The sequence below is a fragment of the Hemitrygon akajei genome, chromosome 3 (assembly GCF_048418815.1).
Source record: "Hemitrygon akajei chromosome 3, sHemAka1.3, whole genome shotgun sequence".
In the NCBI taxonomy this organism is placed as follows: domain Eukaryota; kingdom Metazoa; phylum Chordata; class Chondrichthyes; order Myliobatiformes; family Dasyatidae; genus Hemitrygon; species Hemitrygon akajei.
Genome location: NC_133126.1, coordinates 123,607,593 through 123,621,127, shown reverse-complemented (window position 1 = coordinate 123,621,127; position 13,535 = coordinate 123,607,593). Strand labels below are relative to the sequence as shown.

At 41.0% G+C, this 13,535-nt stretch overlaps 1 protein-coding gene across 2 annotated transcripts in view; it reads right to left on the bottom strand.

Annotated features, from left to right (window-relative positions):
• Positions 1-675: 675 nt before the first annotated feature.
• Positions 676-13,535, bottom strand: part of LOC140723699 (G-protein coupled receptor 55-like) — a 33,073-nt gene continuing 20,213 nt past the window's right edge. For both annotated transcript variants that reach the window (XM_073038258.1, XM_073038265.1), the window contains exon 2: positions 676-3,067. In XM_073038258.1, the coding sequence (XP_072894359.1) occupies positions 2,089-3,054 (966 nt within the window). In that variant the 5' untranslated portion in view covers positions 3,055-3,067 and the 3' untranslated portion in view covers positions 676-2,088. The remainder of the gene's footprint in view (positions 3,068-13,535) is intronic.

Genomic DNA, 13,535 nt, shown 5'->3' with positions numbered 1-13,535 from the left:
GTTGACCATATCCGCGATGCGGGGTAGGGGGTACGCGTCAAGCTGCGTGAACCTATTGATGGTCTGACTATAGTCCACAACCATCCTATTTTTCTGCCCAGTCCGAACAACAACCACCTGGGACCGCCATGGGCTTGTGCTCGGCTCAATGATCCCCTCCCCGAGCAGCCGCTGCACCTCTGAATGAATAAAGGCCCTGTCCCCTGCGCTGTACCTCCTGCTTTTAGTCGCCACCGGTTTACAGTCGGGGGTCAGGTTGGCGAACAGCGATGGGGGAGGGATCTTGAGGGTGGAGAGGCTGCAAGTAGTGTCAGTAGCACAGCTATCGGCATGGTGCTGGGCGGGACGTGTGGTTTGGCGTGTATGTGTGTGCGGTAACGGGGTATATGGCGAAGTCCCACCAAACTGAGGATTCCTGACAGTGAGCGGTGGGAGGGGCCCGTCATATGCCATAGTCACACTTTCGAGATGGCTCTGGAAGTCCAGCCCCAATAGCACAGGTGTGCACAGTCAAGGCATGACCAGTAGTGCAAAGTTCCGATATTCTGTGCCCTGCATCACCAATGTCGCTACACAACTCACCCGGATGTCTGTGGAATGCGACCCAGAAGCCATGGTGACCCTCTGGCTTACCGGCCGTGTCACGAGTCCACAGCGTTGCACTGTGTCCGGGTCAATAAAACTCTCATTGCTGCCCGTGTCAAACAGGCAGCTAGTCCTGTGCCCCTCCACCAGGATGTCCATCATTGACCTTGCGAGCTGGTGCGGAGCGCTTTGGTCGAGGGTTACGGTGGCCAGAGTTGAAATGCCGTCTTGGTGCCCGGTAAACACCGGCGAGTCGGGGGCGAGGCATGGTGACGCCGGCAAAGATGGCCGCCCACATCCGGGCATGGAAGATGGCGGCCCCCACGTCTCAAACGCAGCGCTGCTCAACCCCACGCGCGGTTTAGACTTACAGGCTCTGGCAAAATGGCCCGGTTTTCCGCAGCTGGAGCAGGTCGCTTCTCGAGCTGGGCAACGTTTTCGAGAATGTTTCTCAAGCCCACAGAAATAACACAGCTTTCACTTGGTTGGGTTCGGGGAGTGCGTGGAACCATGACTGGCAGCGGCGTTGGCGAATTCGCTCGCGGGAACCGGTGGCGGCGGGGTCAGAGGTGTCCACGGAACCGGCAGGGGATCGCACGACTAGACAGCGTCAGTGTTGTGCAGAGCAGCCTCCAGCGTGTCAGCCATCTCGATCGCCGAGCGTAAGGTAAGATCAGCATTTTCTAGCAGCCGCTGGTGCACATACACTCACCTGAAGGCGTCTCGGACCAAGAGTTCCGCATGCTGTTCCGCCGTGAGCGTTTTGCAGTCACAAGTCCGCACGAGTGCCTGTAGAGCTCGGAGAAATTCAGCGGACGACTCCGCAGGGCGTTGTCTGCACGTGGCCAAGCGATGTCTGGCGTAGACAGCCTTCACCGGCCGCAGGTACTGTCTTTTGAGGGCGTCAAGCACCCCTTCGTAGGTCGACAGGTCCCTGATGAATGAATAAACTGTTGGGGCGACTCTCGAGAGGAGAATTCTGTGCCTAACAGCGGGGTCAGTTGCACGAACCTCCTCCAAGTATGATTGGAAGCATGCAAGCCAGAGTTCAAAGGCAAGAGCTGCTTCAGGGTCTTGGGGGTCCAAATCCAATCTTTCCGGACGTAAAACGGTTTCCATGTTTTAACTTCCAGTCAATAAAATTGATGCACCATCAATAACTCACTCTGAGACGTAAGAAGCGAGATATTGGCTTTTATTGACTGGAAGAATGAACAACACTACATCCTGGGGAATGAGGCCGGGCATCAGGCCTCAATCGCCTTTATACAGGGGTCTGTGGGCGGAGCCACAGGAGCAGTCCAGACAGGTATACGTAGTTCACTACAGACGGGATGTCCACAGAATGCTCAGGGAGCTACGTGCATGTTTGCTCTTTCACAAGACGATGCATTGATGAAACAGCCCTGATGTACATGATGAGCAATGTATGACGCAGTGGACAGTTCAGAGCCAGCAAAACACTAAGAGCTTCCTATGTATGAAGAAAGTTTTGTTAAATGCTTAAAGTTCAATGACTGAGAAAATGCTAGCCAAAGATTTTCTGGTGCGTGAACCTTGCTCTCGGAATTCTTTTGCAACAAAATAATAGCAAATGGCATCCAGACAACAGTTAATATTGGCTATGCACATAGCACTCTGTACAAATAAACTAATGGCCTTTCTTTCTGAACAGTAACTTTGGTCAATGATGTCCTGCCTCACTAAAAACTGAAGGAAGATGCCAAGATGGACAGGCACAAATGAACAGATGAAGGTGGCCAGGTTGACAGTGATGATTCTAATGCACATCTGGTAGTTTCCAGGGATATCATTTTGCCTTTGCAAAAGTTTCCTGATGATTTGGACTGAACAGAAGGTCATGATGGTGAGCGGGATCACAAAGCCCATCAGCTCCACAAAAATAATTATTCCTGGATTCCAGGACTTATCAGAAAATCTATGGAAGCAGGCAATGCTAAAGTTCGAGGTATAATTGGAGCCTGAAGTATCATGAAATTGATAAACAGGGATGCTTCCCAACCAAACAAAGACCCAAATAATGAAGCAGATTATCAAGGTATTCTGTGGTGATCGTAAGTCTCTTGCTTTCAAAGGATGGATGATGGCGAGGTAGCGGTCAATGCTAATGGAGGTGATGATAAAAATGCTGGCGTACATATTGACAAAGTAGATGGACTCCACAAATGAGCAGAAGGCTTTTCCAAAGGGCCAGCCACTATCTTGGTTGAGCATCTTGAAGGGTAGGGAAAACAACAGCAGGATGTCAGCCAGAGCAAGATTGCTCATGTAAATGGTAGATTCAGTCCATCTCTTAATCTTGCCACAGAATATGTAAAGGGCCAGCACATTGAAGGGCAACCCCATGATGAAGATGGGAATGTAGACCACTAGATGGATTATCTTCTCTTCCTCAGATGTTTTAATTTCACAGCTTGAGCTTCTGTTACGGTGGCTGCCCAAATCCATGGCCTTCTTAATCCTGCAAAGAAGTATACCTAGAATTCAGCCACTTTCCTTCAAACAGTTAAAGTCAGATGTAATTTGTGATCACAGTAGTGTAAAAATGAGACCTGATTGCTAGAGAAAACTTTGATTTACCTGTAGCACCCGGGGAAATTCAGGCTGCACGATTTCCAAAAGTTACCCATTTAATATGCTCGTGTAAGATTCCACTATATCTTAGGTCATGGTTCATATAGGTACGAATGACATAGGTAGGAAAAGGGAAGAGTTCCTGAAAGCTGACTACAGGGAGTTAGGAAGGCAATTGAGAAGAAGGACCGCAAAGGTAGTAATCTCGGGATTACTGCTTGTGCCATGCGACAGTGAGAGTAGGATTGAAATGAGGTGGAGGATAAATGCTTGGCTGAGGGATTGGAGCAGAGGACAGGGATTCAAGTTTCTAGATCATTGGGACCTCTTTGAGGGCAGGTGTGACCTGTACAAAAAGGACGGGTTGCACTTGAATCTTAGGAGGACGAATATCCTGGTGGGGAGATTTTCTAAGGCTACTGAGGAGACTTTAAACTAGAATGGTTGGGGGGTGGGAATCAAATTGAAGAGACTAGGAGAGAGGAGGTTAGTTCACAAATAGAGAAAGCTAGTAGACAGTGTGTGAGGGAGGACAGGCAGGTGATAGAGAAGGGGAGTGCTCAGACCGAAGATGTACGGAAGAAGGAAGAAAAAGAAAATAAAGTTGTTTGCACCATCAGGGACAAACAGAGAGTAAGAGGTGGAAAATTTCTTAAATGCATCTATTTTAATGCTAGGAGCATTGTAAGAAAGGTGGATGAGCTTAGAGCATGGATTGATACCTGGAAATGTGATTTTGTATCTATTAGTGAAATATGGTTGCAGGAGGGGTGTGATTGGCAACTAAATATTCTTGGATTTCATTGCTTCAGGGAGGGGCAAGAGGGGAGGTGTTGCATTGCTTGTCAAAGAAAATATTACAGCAGTGCTTTGGCAGGATAGATTAGAGGGCTCATCTAGGGAGACTATTTGGGTGGAATTTAGGAATGGGAAAGGTGTAGTAACACTTATAGGGGTGTATTATAGACCACCTAATGGGGAGTGAGAATTGGGGGAACAAATTTGTAAGGAGATAGCAGATATTTGTAGTGAGCACAAGATTGTGATTGTGGGAGATTTTAATTTTCCACACATAGACTGGGAAGCCTATTCTGTAAAAGGGCTGGATGGTTTAGAGTTTGTAAAATGTGTGCAGGATAGTTTTTTGCAGCAATACATAGAGGTACCCACTAGAGAAGGGGCAGTGTTGGATCTCCTGTTAGGGAATGAGATAGGTCAGGTGACAGAGGTATGTGTTGGGGAGCACTTCGGGTCCAGTGATCACAATGCCATTAGGTTCAATATAATTATGAAGAAGAATAGGTCTAGTCCCAGGGTTGAGATTTTTGATTGGAGAAAGGCTAACTTTGAGGAGATGGGAAAGGATTTAGAAGGAGTGGATTGGGACAAGTTGTTTTATGGGAAGGATGTAATAAAGAAATGGAGGTAATTTAAAGGTGAATTTTTGAGGGTACAGAATCTTTATGTTCCTCTTAGGTTGAAAAAAAAGATTAAAAGTTTGAGCAAGCCATGGTTTTCAAGGGATATTGGAAACTTGGTTTGGAAAAAGAGAGAGATCTACAATAAATATAGGCTGCATGGAGTAAATGAGGTGCTTGAGGAATATAAAGAATATAAAAACAATCTTAAGAAAGAAATTAGAAAAGCTAAAAGAAGATATGAGGTTGCTTTGGCAAGTAAGGTGAAAATAAATCCAAAGGGTTTCTACAGTTATGTTAATAGCAAAAGGATAGTAAGGGATAAAATTGGTCCCTTAGAGAACCAGAGTGGACAGCTATGTGTGGAACCAAAAGAGATGGGGGAGATTTTACACAATTTCTTTTCTTCGGTATTCACTAAGGAGAAGGATATTGAATTGTGTAAGGTAAGGGAAACAAGTAGTGTAGTTATGGAAACTGTGATAATTAAAGAAGAGGAAGTACTGGCGCTTTTAAAGAATATAAAAGTGGATAAGTCTCCGGGTCCTGACAGGATATTCCCTAGGACCTTGAGGGAAGTTAGTGTAGAAATAGCAGGGGCTCTGACAGAAATATTTCAAATGTCATTAGAGATGGGGATGGTGCTGGAGGATTGGCATATTGCTCATGTGGTTCCATTGTTTAAAAAGGGTGGGTAAATTAATGGAACGTATTCTTAGAGATGGTATATATAATTATCTGGATAGACAGGGTCTGATGATGAACAGTCAACGTGGATTTGTGTGTGGAAGGTCATGTTTGACAAATCTTATTGAATTTTTTGAAGAGGTTACTAGGAAAGTTGAGGAGGGTAAAGCAGTGGATGTTGTCTATATGGACTTCAGTAAGGCCTTTGACAAGGTTCCACATGGAAGGCTAGTTAGAAAGGTTGAATTGTTAAGTATTAATATTGAAGTAGTAAAATGGATTCAACAGTGGCTGGATGGGAGATGCCAGAGAGTAGTGGTGGATAACTGTTTGTCAGGTTGGAGGCCAGTGACTAGTGGTGACTGATGATGGGGTGGTAAATTGGATTAGTAAGTATGCAGATGATACTAAGGTAGGTGGCATTGTGGATAATGAAGTAGATTTTCAAAGCTTGCAGAGAGATTTAGGCCAGTTAGAAGAGTGGGCTGAAAGATAGCAAATGGAGTTTAAAGCTGACAAGTGTGAGGTGCTACATCTTGGTAGGACTAATCAAAACAGGACAATAATGGTAAATGGTAGGGGATTGAGGAATGCAGTAGAACAGAGTGATCGAGGAATAATGGTGCATAGTTCCCTGAAGGTTGAATCTCATGTGGATAGGGTGGTGAAGAAAGCTTTTGGTACGCTGGCCTTTTTAAATCAGAGCATTGAGTATAGGAGTTGGGATATAATGTTCAAATTGTACAAGGCATTGGTAAGGCCAAATTTGGAGTATTGTGTACAGTTTTGGTCACCAAATTATAGGAAAGATGTCAACAAAATAGAGAGAGTACAGAGGAGATTTACTAGAATGTTACCTGGGTTTCAGCACCTAAGTTACAAGGAAAGGTTGAACAAGTTAGGTCTTTACTCTTTGGAGCATAGAAGGTTGAGGGGGGACTTGATACAGGTATTTAAAATTATGAGGGGGATAGATAGAGTTGACTTGGATAGGCTTTTTCCATTGAGAGTAGGGGAGATTCAATAAAGAGGACATGAGTTGAGAGTTAAGGGGCAAAAGTTTAGGAGTAACACGAGGGTGAACTTCTTTACTCAGAGAGTGGTAGCTGTGTGGAACGAGCTTTCAGTAGAAGTGGTAGAGGCAGGTTCGATATTGTCATTTAAAAAAAATTGGATAGGTATATGGACAGGAAAGGAATGGAGGGTTATGGGCTGAGTGCAGGTAGGTGGGACTAGGTGAGAGTAAGCGTTCGGCACGGACTAGAGGGCCGGGATGGCCTGTTTTGGTGCTGTAATTGTTATATGGTTATATGCTTTCAGAAGAAATATGTCTAAACTAAACCTTCACCAAAATTACTGAAAATCAGCTTGTGATGTTATTTTAATACTTCTTTTTCACTTACATCTCATGAAGTTATCGTCTGGCATTCTAAAATGTTAGTAGAAATGGTTTCACGGTAACTTAAATTTTCAGTCGTGGGGAAAGCATGGGTGGTCATTTCAAAGTAGCAGCACAGGAACAACAGAATAACTAGCCCTCAATATTATTCGATTCAGACAATCTCTCTCAAAAATTAGCCTGGTTTTTCTTGACCAGAGTCTTCTGCCAGCATTAATTATTTGTGTTTTCTATTTCTCCTGAAACTGAAAGGTTGATTGCACTTGCCCAGGTAATCCTGGACACAAACAGTGAGAACCTTGGCACCAACATGGCTTGTGCCAAACTTAACCAAATCATGTGTGTGATCCAAAATAAACCCACAAAACTCTAATGGAAACGTTTGGTAACCATCAAAGTCACACACTCAACGCTACCCCATTGAGGTTTTTCAATGTCTTTGAATGTCTCTGACATTCGGAAATGCAAAAGCTATTACACGTGAAAATACAGTTACTTAAAAACTATACAAACGAAATCCAGTAAAAACTCTTGAAACACTTTTAAAACAGCATTAAATCAAAGGTGGATGAAAAGAAATAGTTGCTTAATTGTTTTTTCCCCCCCATTCTGCCCTACAATCCCAATTAAATGGATGGGCTGGTGGATCCTGGATCTAACTTGACAACCTGAACCTGACAGCAATCCTCCTGTATAGATGCTCTATCCCACCTCTGCATTTCAGGGAAATACACAGCGTAACTTGGATAATATGCACAGGGCTAACACATTTGATGCCTGTTAACAGTCACACCGTGAAATGCTGTGGATCTAGAATGGAAGGAACACGGCAGAACCCAACTCAATGTCTATAAGGTTTCAACTCCCTAAAAAAAAATGTAAGATCTGATTTTAATAAATTTTATTAAAATTCTTGCTTAATTTGTAAGTGCTTAACTGGAATAAAGTAAAACTGGGGTTTTAGGTTCTGAACAAAATAATTGAAAATATTAATTCCGTCTCTGTAATGCACAAGTCAAAATCAGCAATACTGTTTACAATCTGAATGTAGCTTTATCTTAAGTTTTACTTCATTAGAACATCCATTGCCTTTTCTTTAAAGACTAATTTCTGTCTGTGTTTTTACTTTTCTGTCTTTTCACCAACACAGATAAACACAACTGCATAGAAAGCTATGGGTTGGGAGCAGGGAATGAAATTAATGCGGAAAGGTACCGGACACCCTGCGCTTACATGATGAACCAAATATGATCTATTGGTATTATTCATTCTAATGCACCTCCACTGGTTTACATTGCATTTTGAAACCCTGTGTGGCATTCCTAAAACAATATGAATGAAGATATACATTCTCTATTTGTTATCACTGAAACAAATAAAAGCCAACTTACAAAACAGAGCAGGTTTCGTTTGTAATCCGTTGAAAGGAAAATATTCAAGCTTGGGATATTTTAAAGGCTGTGACGTGGTGCATTTCAATGATCTTAAAATGCATGATTTAAAATTTTGAACAAGTCTCTGAAATAACTATTTTAACATCTTCTGGTAAGAAATCAATGCTAGTTATATAAATTGCATTTAAGTTACTTACGTTTTGGGCCAGTTCTCTATTTTTTGTCCCTTGTAATTAGCCGTCTTAATCTTACTTGGTCACCACTACCACCACATACCCACTTTCTATTTAAATTTTTGGGAACTGGTCACCCTAAACAATCCATTACTTAGTTACTCAGTTTTCAGTGGGAATTGTTCCTTTGGTCCTTGTTTAGTAAAGATTAATTGAATGCAGTGTAGCAAATAAAACAAGTTCTTCTGCTGATCAGTCAAAGGTATTGCTGAGGCAGAAAATCAAATGATACTAGGACTACTGAAAATGACAATGCTCATTTGGCACTGAATTCAACATTAAGTCAATTTTTATTTGAAATTAACCTGGAAATCAGAGGCCCAGTAGTCTTGTTGATCGAGAGTTACCTTGTTTTTGAGACAGGCTTGCAAAGGGCAATTGAGGTTCTTTTAAGCAGCAATGATTTTTTTTTCCTCTAAGGTTGTTGTTTTTTAAATGCAAGAAAATAAAGCTGGAGCACATTACTTCGAGGAACTTCAATTATACCTTATGTTCTTTGCTGCAAATTTTACAACTTACGAGTCCATGAGTTTCATTCTTCAGACAATTTATTTAATCAAGAAATTTAAAAATTACTTTTCATTTGTTCATAAGCGATACACTTCATCAATCCAAACTACTTTTTAGTGCAAATTGTCCATCTCAAATGACTGGATTAGTTGCAGTTTAACTAAGTTAAATTTATTTATCTTTGGGGCTTTTTTGAACATGCATCAGTCTGTAAATTCGAAAAGTGGGGCTTTGGTTTTTAAGTATAATTATGCATATTATATTTCATCCATTATGTTTTATAAATATGTATGTATTAATTCTGAAACTATCTATTCCCAGTCGGCAAACCACCCCAAAGAACCTTCATATCTCACTGCCTACATGGACTGGATCAGAGCGTATTGCTACCAATCTGACAAGCAATCCTTCAAGAATGTAATTCCACTTTACTAAAATTAAAAAGAAGACGTACTTACAATACAGTTGTCTATGATAGATTTGCTGGAAACTGAATGGGTGTATCTTGCCCACCCTTGCTTAAGTATCTGTATATCATCAAAATGATTGACAACACTATATATTTTAACCACATCCTATGCCCAATACCTATCTTCCCAGGTTCCTTTTGCCAAAAAAGTTTGCAATTCTGTAAAACTTACTTTCCATGAACTTGACTTCCATAGTTGCCATGATGAATTATTTCTGATGTATGCTTTTCCTCGCGATAACTTCAGTTATTCCACCAAGCATGGCATGCTTGGAGTAATATTGAAATCATGTTTAACCCTCTACCAGACCTTGGCATTTTTAAGCTTCCTCCATCTAGCTCAGTACTTGTTGTAAATCTATCTGACGTGACAGAGAAATTTTTAGCGGTTACTAAGTGGCCTTTATGTGGGTGCAGAAGTTATCAAAATGAAAGAACATTTTGAGACACTGAAAATATCTGCAATCTCTGACAGGCACTGTTCAGAAGGAATGTGACTCACCACTTCAAATAAACCCACGTTAGGTCTGAGTGCTGTTGAGATTGAGGATAGAGAAAGAAGCTAGACCCCAGTCCATTGATTGACATTGAAGTGAAGGAGTCACACCAGAGCATCTTGTTCAAGCAACAGAACATACAGGATTCACCTGGGACGCAACCCTTTAGAACAAGGGATCCCAACCATTTTATTGCATGGACCAATACCATTAAGCAAGGGGTCGGAGGACTCCTGGATGGGTACTTCTACTTTAGAGTGAAGTTAGAGACTGAAACACAAGGTATTGATTTATAGTTATTTAAAGAAACAAAATGAAAATTCAGAAGTTCTTCGCTTTTCCCAATAGATCAATAAAATTTTGTATAATCAATTACATCACAAATTCAAATGAACTCAGAAAGATATAAATTAGCAAGTTCAATTATCCTGCTACATTTAATTTTAAAATCAGCATAAGAGCCAATGAATTGTACTCTTGAAATCTGCAAAGGTGAACATCCTTAAGAAAGGAAGCAAGAGATTGACTTGGTTCGGAGAAATAGGGGTGGGGTAGATGGAGAGGGTACAATGGAGGAAGGAGTGATTACAGTGTCATTTATAATAGAGATAGACAAGGAATTATGAAAGATACCAGCACCCTTCTGAAGGAAAGCATTTTTCCTTGAATTCCAAGAAAATCAGAAGATTGGTAATTATGGCAGGCAAACTGGAGAATGGGCAATGGCAAATCCAAATATACTCACAGGAGGATGGAAATAAAGTCAAAGGTCTCTGGATGACTAATAAATTTGGATTAAAGTGAAGTCGAATAAAATAGCCCAGACATGTCAGGTTCAGGAAACAGCAGAGTACAGAAATTGCCGTCTTGGTCTGCAAATTAAGTAAGAAAGGCATAAAGAAAACTGACACCAAGTAATTTTAGGCAGATTAAAATGTAATCTTTTTTTATGAACAGCAAAACTAAAAGAATATGAGAAACCTGGGTCTTATGGACACCATGAGAGCAAACCGCTGAGTAAAGTAATGTGTGTTTAGCTTTTAGCTGCATTGACAAAGAGGAAGTGACAAATGTCACAGTAAAGGAGGAAGGACAAATTGAAAATGGTGAGATACTGCAATAACTGGCAGCGCTGAAAGCAGAAATATCATCCTGTTCAAATAGGCTAAAAGTGGATGTGAAAAGGTGTGCTGAACACGCCAATATTTCTTTGGTGTGGAAGTGGTTCAAATGGCTGAAGAGGTATAAATGTCAGATTCTTAGAAAACAGGATAAATCTAACATTAGTTGCTTTGTTGGACATTAATTAAAACAACAATTTTTGCATGAAAAATGTAAGTTCATAAATAAAAATCATGGTTCATTTGCCAAAGGCAAACATTTGATTTCATATTCCTAATATTCACGTGTGTAGTAAAATCAGAGAACTCTTCCAATATTCCCATTTTATAGCTATTTTCTCTTTTATCTGACTGAATTTCTTTACTACTTTGTTTATCTTGAATGTTGTTACATTCACTTCCTCATCTATTTTTAGGACCTGTTGTTACTACCACACTTCGTTCATGCCCACAAGTAAAATTTTACCTTTAGTTTTTGAGTTGCTGAGACAAGAAGAGGTATCTGAGAAACTCAGTGTTCCACGTGATATTGCCCTTGCTACCTCCTGAGATCCTCAATCAGCATTGAACACTGCCAACTAAATGCTCAAGACCTCAGGCTTCAGCAGCACTAGTATTTTTAAAGAATTTTTTTTTTAAGCACTAAGCTTCACAAGTTTTAGCAAGTCCTGTATGTGGTTGCTGTTCCAAGTACATTACCTCCTTCATCTTTCTCTAGCCCTCTTCCTTTCAGTCTTATCCAGTCCCAAGCTTTCACCTCTGTATCTCCCCCTTTGATTCCAAATAAACCATTCTCTGAAAGGGACTGAGCTTCTTCTCACATCTTTCCAACTCAACAACTTTCCAGCTTCAAAACCTTGGTTCCATTTAGGACCCTCCCTCTAGCTTCATACAATTTGTAGATCTTTTTGATCTGATATCAACATAGCATCAATCACCTCATTTTGGAAAAATTTATTCGCAATCTATCTAGCCTTCACTTGAACTTGCAACATCCATTATCTCCAATCAATCATCAAGATTAGCACACTTATCTCCATGGTGCAGAAGCTGAATAACACTCATGTCTTTCTCTCCTTTCCTCATAAATCCACCATTGAGCAACAGGCCACCAATTCCCAGACTTCATTCCATAGTTCTTCATCCTCGTATTCTTCCAAACCTCTGCAAGTTGAGTTCTATAAACATCCCAAATCCACAATAGGGCTGCCCTGATTGACCCATGTCTTCTGCCTTTCCATTGTCCTCTTTCAACTCTTGGTTTTCCTGTATTTGATTAGTCTCTACCTATCCACAACTCTGTTTCTTCTGATGCAACTACTGCTTTCCTGAGCCAACAAACTACTTCTCACCACAGAAATGCAGTTACTTTGTAGTTCCAGCCCCCGTCAGTTGATCTGCAGAATCCTGCTCCTTTCCTCAGTAAAGGCCCTACTGGTCCCTCTCCAACCCTCCTCCCTTGTGTAGCTGCTTTTGTTTTTACAGTAATCAAGTTCTTTTTTGTTACCAATACACCATCCAAAAAAAGGAGAATTGATATGATCCAACATGGATCTTATTCGCGCAAATCGTCATTACATGGTTGTTTTAACCTTGCCTAGTGCTCTCCCTTGTCTCTTTCTCTGATTATCTCTCAGACTATTGACTAATTTCCCACTCTCACCTTCCAACGAGAATTTTCATCAATTTCACATAAATTTCCTACCTTACTCTTTCCTTTACATGGTCTATCTATGTCTATTGTGGCCTATTAACTTCTCCATCTCCATTTCAGGGAACAGGTTATTAGTCAATATAACCACACTTACTTTAAAACTACTTTGATTTGCTACCCACTTCTCAAATAGTTTCTATTCTGTCTTTCCAACTTCTTACTTTGTCTGTTCTGATTTCTAAAACTTTGCTTGAATTATGTTCCACTTTTGCTGGATTGTGAATTGAGATTGACAGTTTGCATCAACTCCTTTTGCATATATATTTATATCTATCTATGCTAGAGTTTTAAACATATCATCAAAAATGTGATAAGCATACATTGGTTATAGTCAATCTGCAATATTGCTCACACCTTTCTTTAGAAGGTCCTGGTATCTCCTAGGAATTATTACAGTTGGAACAACACCAGAAGAAAAGATCATAAACCAGCAATAACTGCACCCCACCCTGATTTCTGCTTTCACAGAAAATAAGATAGTGGGACCAGTAGAGGCCATCTGCTCCTTTTATGCTCCTGTGCCATTTAATATAATGGCTGAACACCTGAGCTCCTCTGCTGTACCATTTCCCATAGCCATGAATTCCTGATCTTTCAAAATCTGAACTACTTCTTTTTTAAATGCTTGCAATGATCTATCCACCACAAGCCAGGGTAGAAAATTTCAAAGGAATATCACTCTCTGTGACAGGAAATTCCCACCCACAGTTTTAAATAACATCCCTTCTTCACTTTCTACGTCTGTTCTGTGATGCCTCCCTAGGATCTTGTTTCAGTGAGATCACACTTAATTTTTTAAGCTGTATCGAACACTAATTCAACTTAAGGACAACCAGCTGATCTCAGGAATTAGCCTAGTGCGTCTCTGCTGGAGTGCTTTCAACACTAGCATATCCTTTGCTAAAATGGTGCA